The sequence below is a fragment of the Mizuhopecten yessoensis genome, unplaced genomic scaffold (genome assembly GCF_002113885.1).
Source record: "Mizuhopecten yessoensis strain PY_sf001 unplaced genomic scaffold, ASM211388v2 hete_36184620, whole genome shotgun sequence".
Classification (NCBI taxonomy): Eukaryota; Metazoa; Mollusca; class Bivalvia; order Pectinida; family Pectinidae; genus Mizuhopecten; species Mizuhopecten yessoensis.
In genome coordinates, this window is record NW_018485654.1 from 1 (window position 1) to 6,613 (window position 6,613).

General features: G+C 37.0%; 1 protein-coding gene across 1 annotated transcript; it reads left to right on the forward strand.

Annotated features, from left to right (window-relative positions):
• Positions 1-553: 553 nt before the first annotated feature.
• LOC110444884 (adventurous-gliding motility protein Z-like) lies at positions 554-5,682 on the forward strand (the record flags this gene model as incomplete). The annotated part of the gene is made up of 5 exons (XM_021489237.1): positions 554-817; positions 1,323-1,475; positions 2,372-3,484; positions 4,228-4,294; positions 5,531-5,682. Coding segments are annotated over 5 exons (1,749 nt in total), but the record flags the coding sequence as incomplete, so codon positions are not given.
• Between the last annotated feature and the right edge of the window lie 931 nt (positions 5,683-6,613).

Sequence of the window (6,613 nt, forward strand, 5' to 3'; positions counted from 1 at the left end):
AAATCTGAATACTACAGACTTGGATAGGATATGTTACCTTCTTTTCTTGTAGCTGTTTTAGCAAGACTTTTATTTAAAACCTCTTATTGGCTACAAATTGAAACAGGTTTTGAATATATTGAAATTTAGAATGTACACATCATAGACAATGCATGGCTACATAATATAGATTTCTTATAGACCTACCAAAGTTTTCATAGACCACATGTACACCTTGACTGAGAAACGTGTACAGGTATATAGTGCTTGATATCATGAAATTAAGAAACCATGTGTTATAATAAAAAAGAAGAAATTTTACAGAACAATTTTTCTTCATTACAGTCAAATGCATCATAGGAAATAACGCCAGTCGATTTTGTCTCTGAAGTCAATGATTCCCATAGACCTTTAGTGTTTTTTTATGGTGATGGTCTATGGATCTACCATACAGTTATAACACTGGGTTTGGATGTGCTAGTGGTAGAGTTTCTATAATAGAGTTTATGTGCTGCAGATATATTCAATCTCAATGGCTTTTACACACTGTAGTTATTTTTTTCTTTCTTTCCAGGATGGTGATGGAAAGTCTGAATCAGATTCAAGTGAAAAGGTCCTTAGAGCCAAGATGTTGATGATGACAAAGAGACTGGAGGAACATGAGAAGACTATCGCTGAGAAGGAGGAGATCATAACATTTCGAGATCAACAGCTGGAGTCGAAGGTCCACTTCATACACGAACGGGAGCAGATGTTACAGAGTCTGACAGAACAACTGGAGGAAAGCTCCAAGTTGGCTGGCCAGGCAACAACTTCGGAAGATGGGTCTAGCTCGGAGGTATGGACAAGTTATAAATAAACAGTGTTGAAAGTTTACAATAGGAAAAGAATGTTTTTTTTTCTAATTTTGATTGTTGTATTCTGAAATTTACTATTTTGTAAGTCATAATGACTCATTATTGCAATCCATATATCATGACTGTTTCATAAAGGTTTTCGCTCTTACCAGGTAATAGGACATAAAGCACTAACGAAACAAAACCAAAAGAAAATTATATTAAAAACTATCAAAGTCAAACTCTCAAAATGTCCGATTGTCTGTTGGTCAGAATCTTGTCCAGAAAACTCCAAAACTTTTCATCTGAATTTCTTGACACCCCACTGAAGTAGCCACCACACTCTGGAAAGTTGGCAGTGTACACCTGTGCCACTTACATTTTCAATCTTGCTGTTTTTGTGGGAGTTACCCGCTATGTCCCCTTGAGAAATTTTTAACCTATATCTGATTATTATAAAACCAGAACCTGTGACTTATTTTTCCTCCATCTGTATTGTATAACCAGTCCCAGCAGATGTACGCTCAGATTGTTTACAAGGACAGGAAAATCCTTGACCTCAACAACAAGATTTTGGAGCAAGAACAGAAGACGATGGATATCCAGGAATTTGTGTCGGAAAAGGATGAGGTCATCCGGGGCAGGGATAAGGTTATCAAGGTATGCATAGTGATGACAACTCTTTGTAATTGTTTTCAGTTAAAAGCATAGTAATTATTTTTAATAAAAAAATAATGTAGTATTCAAATATTACCCGTCACATATATGTATCTCTATATATATAATTGCAGGTTGGGAATTAATATAAGAATATACAAGTTTCATCTGGGATATGTTATATTTGAGGTGTTGTCTTCTTGAGTCAAATTTTTAATATTTCTTGAAACGGAAGAGTTATTACAGCTGTTTTGAAGGAAAGTGCCATTGTTTATGAATATTTGATTTCCATCAAATTATATACATTTTCTTGGACTTACCCGAGTTCTACTTACAACTCTGAATATTTTTATATGATGGTCCTAGAATATCATAATTTTCATCCCCTACATTACAAAGAAAATTGGAAATATTGATTTGAGTGTGTACATCTACAGTGGTAAATTTACATGCGAGTCCTGGGTCCTGTACCAATAGAATTTTGATTCGACCCATAGAATATTTGAAAATACTGAAATTTAACATGGTGGGACCCATATGTTTTAACCATACAGTGGAAAAAGACCCATACAAACTAAATGTAGAACTGATCACTGCCATATGTCTGTCCATCAATTTGTCTTGACTCTGTCACTTACGTTTCTGTTCAATAGCTGGGGCTAAAATGGTCAAACTTCAACCAAATTCAGAATACACGTACCCATAATGGTATCCATATTCATATTCTAGAACAAATTTAGAAGCCCTACTTTAAGTTTGTCTACACCAAGGTTCAACAAGAGACAACAGCTACAAAATTGTCCTGAATGTGGCGGATATAAATTCTACAAATTTGCTTGTGATTATTTCTAAAGTAAAAAAAATTCTTGCATTGAGTTTTCATTGTTACATGTTTGCAGATCCTTCAGACCACTATTGAAGAAACAGAGCAACGTGCCACAGGGCAGGCTCTGCTGATCGCTAAACTGTCTGCTAAAGTTGAGGACAGTGAGGAGACCCTTTCCCATTACAAGGAGCAGGTCAGCAAAGCCGATCACAACTTAAAGCAGGAGTCGGACAAGTTCAATCTTCGTTTGCAGGAGTCGCACAAATATTTTGAGGAAACTGTCCAAGAGAGGGAAGCAGAGATAAAGAAATTAAGAACAGAAGCATCGAAGAAGGACGAGGACATTCTCATCAGGGAAAATGATCTCAGGGAATTGATATCGAGACATGAGAAAGATGTTCAACGAATTATGGCTAGGGATGAGGTGAACATTCATGACCATGTGCTTCAAATGCTGGAACAGAAGTTAAAAGATACGAACTCGGTCCTTGATGGAAAAATCAAGGTCATAGAAACACTGCAGCAAGAAATTAGTGAAAAGGACAAACATATCGCTGAGAGTTATGATATCCAGAAAAGTTTCAAGGAAAAATTACAAGTGACTTCAGAACAATTAATGTTAGCGCAAGCGGAAAACTTGGATATGGAGGTTCAGTGGCGGGACGAAAAGAGGAAAATGGATGAAAAATTCAGGGACTTACTGGAGAAACAAGAGATGGAGAAGACAGAAAAGGAAATGAATATACAGACAGTACAAAGTCATTTGTCTCAGTATCAGAACGCCTACGCACAGGCAGTGTCTCAATACAATGCACTTCAGAACCGCTACCAGCATTCCGTAAGGCCAGGTGGCGCTGTATCACAGTCTGCCATGCCACCTATGGAACCACTTGTGGATCCTGCCGCAGAATCAAATGCAGCACTTGTGAAGGAACTGAGACAGAGTTTGTCGGAGAAGGAAAAAGAATTATCCCACTTGGCCTTATCACAGTCTCTGCTTGAAGAGACAAAAGGTCTGTTAGCAGAGAGAGAGAAGGAACTAGCTGAAAAGGAGGCAGAGCTGAAGGAGACCAGGAAGTCAGCAGAGGGCGCTGGAGCTAAGACGGACGCCAAGGGTCTCAAGGATAAGGCCAAGCTAACTGCAAAGGTGAAGGCTCTAGAAAAGGAGATAGCACAGCTCAAAAAGGTTTGTTAAACAGGAACCAATTTTTGCTCCCACATATTACAGGTTCTTGCCCATTTAATGAAGGGAAAACAAATTTAAGTTCCAGTGGAAGGGAAAAACAGTTCACAAAGTCTTAAAACATGGTCACTCCACAACAGCTTGCATCTGACACCAAGTATCATAACTTTATGCTGCATTTCCATATCAAAATAATGATAAATTTTGTGTTGCACACGTAAATTCGGTAGCAGTATTTTGACATGGCTGCTTTCTTATTAATGTATAAAATTTTAGTGAAGGAAAAAGATAGCCAATTATCTCTATGATGCAGACAGGAAAATCTCAACCCTAAGATTAAGGTTTGAACTGTTTAAACCTAGCAGAAGTCTCGGCTCAAACACTCGACATCTTACCCTCGGGTTGAAAATTTCTATTCTTCTTCACATAATCATTATAGACTGGTTTATTCATTAATAAGCAATGCTTTCTTTATAATGTGATTCAAAAATCACGATGGACGATCCAATGTATGGAGCCATCGATACCATATCTCAATTTGAGTTGAAAGCAGTACTTGGAGAGACAATATAGAAAAATCATTTTCTCAAAATCCAGTAACATTTTGTATAATTCAATTTATTGATATATATAGCTGATCATGCCAAATTATCATTTTCGTAAAATTTATATCTTTACCATTCTCTGTATTATCTTTCAGAAAAAATGTTTTAGAAAATGTAAATTTTTAATTGTGTATTTTCCAGGGTGGTAATGTGTCCCCAGAGTTGGATGCCCTGAAGAAGAAGATAGCAGAACTTGAGGATGAAAAAGGTGAGAAAAATGTTGTGTTGCTAAAACTTATGGACAGCTGTATATGCGGAAACTTTCGTGAAGTAAAATATTTGCCCTTCACTGTGAAAATCTGTATTGGCCCAGTGCTAATTCTGCCCTTTATATATACTTACTATGTATTGTATGCTATGTACTAATTTTACTCTCAGGATGAATTCACCCTGATGAAACGGAAGGAAAAGGGTGAAATGTTTGATACTAGATTTTGATGAGAAGTTAGAGAAAAAAGACAGGTCATGATGAGTTGATACAAACTCGATGAATATTACTTGCAAACAAATGTGTGACCAATATTTTATGCTTAATGGACTCTATCATGAAAAGACATTTTCACGGTTAAAACTATGAAGGATCACAAATGGGAAATTGTGTAGACAGGGTAAATGGTTAATGATTGGGACCAAACTTTCACTATTGGTTTGTATCATTGTAAAAGCCTCAAAGGGTAAATGTGAAAGTGCTTTTAACAATTTAGTTTCGGGGGATTATCTTGGAAACCAAGAGACAAATCTTTCTGAAATTTGACATAGTGATACACAGTGAAATTTAGATGTGCAGTAGGCTTTAAAAAGATTTCCAAGGTCCAGGTCAAGGTCACTGTTACTAAAAATAGACTAGGGAGGTACAGTCCTAATCTCGAAATTTAAAAGTCTAATCTTTTTGAAATTTGATATCGTGATACACTGTGAAGTATCACCATGTGCAATACAGGTTTAAAAGTATTTAAAGTCAAGGTCAAGGTCAAAGTCAAGGTAACTGTTACTAATAATAGACTGGGGATGGGGGTCATCAGGCACATGGCAGGAACACTGCTGACCTGGCAGTGTTCTAATTCATCTGATTATCTGATATAAATAAAAATACAATTGAAATTAAAATCATTTTTAAGAGATCAGATCAATGAGAATAAGAATAAGTTCATGTTTGTATTGTATATCCTATGTACACAAATCGGCACATAAACCAGTATTTTGCATTGTTTGATAAGAGCCTTCCTATAATTCCAATATGTTTTTAAGTACTGTGTCTAGTATTGAAAGCATTGTTTTATGACCGTCCAGCTGCTTCCGGGCTTTTATAACAGAGACAAGAGTTAACCAGAGAAAATATGCCTTTCCTTTCCCCAGGCTTCCCCATTACAGAGTTAGGGATGAGCCTACCTAACTTACTGCAGTTCAGGTGAAACCTTGTCATAATCATTGTTTGTGTTCTCAGTGACTGTGGAGAAAGAGCTACAGGAGACCAGGGCTGCGATGGAAGGCCTGAAGACTGAGATGTCGGAACTTTCTGTCCAATTGTCTACCGTGACGGAGGAGAAGGACAGCATCAACCTGGTGAACCGAGATCTCCAGGCAACATCCCAACAGGTAGGTGTGAGATGTGGTTCTTAGCTACCTAACGCATCTGACAGGCCCAGTTGCACAAAGGTTTTCAAATTGTTTGGTGGTCTTTCTAGAATATAGATCTTCCGATGGTGATTCTAGACATGCAGTTTTGGTGTTCTTACTATATTTGAAAATGTTTTACATAAATTGAATTTTGTCCACTTGTTGAGAGATCGGACAAGCTAGGCCCAGGATCAGATAAACAGTTCTACTGCTGATAGACAATTCAGATTCAAAGACAGGTCTTGAATTTGACTTGCACATCATGTTTTTAGCAGTATGTACTTAGAAACGGGAAAACAAGTCTGTACTGTTAGTCAGTCTGTCAGTGCATCTTGAGAATTTCTCAAATATTCTATTGGCTACAATTACCAAATTTTGTATTTCAGTATGTCTTAAGATAGCAGAGTGTTGCAAACTGAAATTGTGATAAAGCCTTGTTTTAAATAGAGTCATATGTTAACTAAGTATCACTTCGTCTGGGGCATACCTCACATACTCTTGACTTGCAATAGCCAATTTTTGTATGTTAGTATGTCTAGGGATGGCAGAGTGTTGCATACTTAAGTTATGACACAACCTCATTTTATACAGAGCAAGGCCCTTTGCAAACTGGTAGTCACTTTGACTGGGGCACATCTTGCATACTCTTCACCTGCAGTAGCCAAATTTTGTATGTTAGTATGTCTTGGATGGGAGAGTGTTTCATACTGAAATTGTGATACAGCTTTTCTTTGGGGATTGTTTAGTTTTGTGTGACAAAATCAGTTTGTCCTCCCTACTTTATACAGAGTTATTGCCCTTTGTTAATTTTTTAAATTGTAGTTGGATAGATATGGATTGCTAAAAGACTTTGTTCGGTTTTTATACGCCTGTCAAATTTTGTATTGTGGTATGGGGTTGTCCGGCCGAC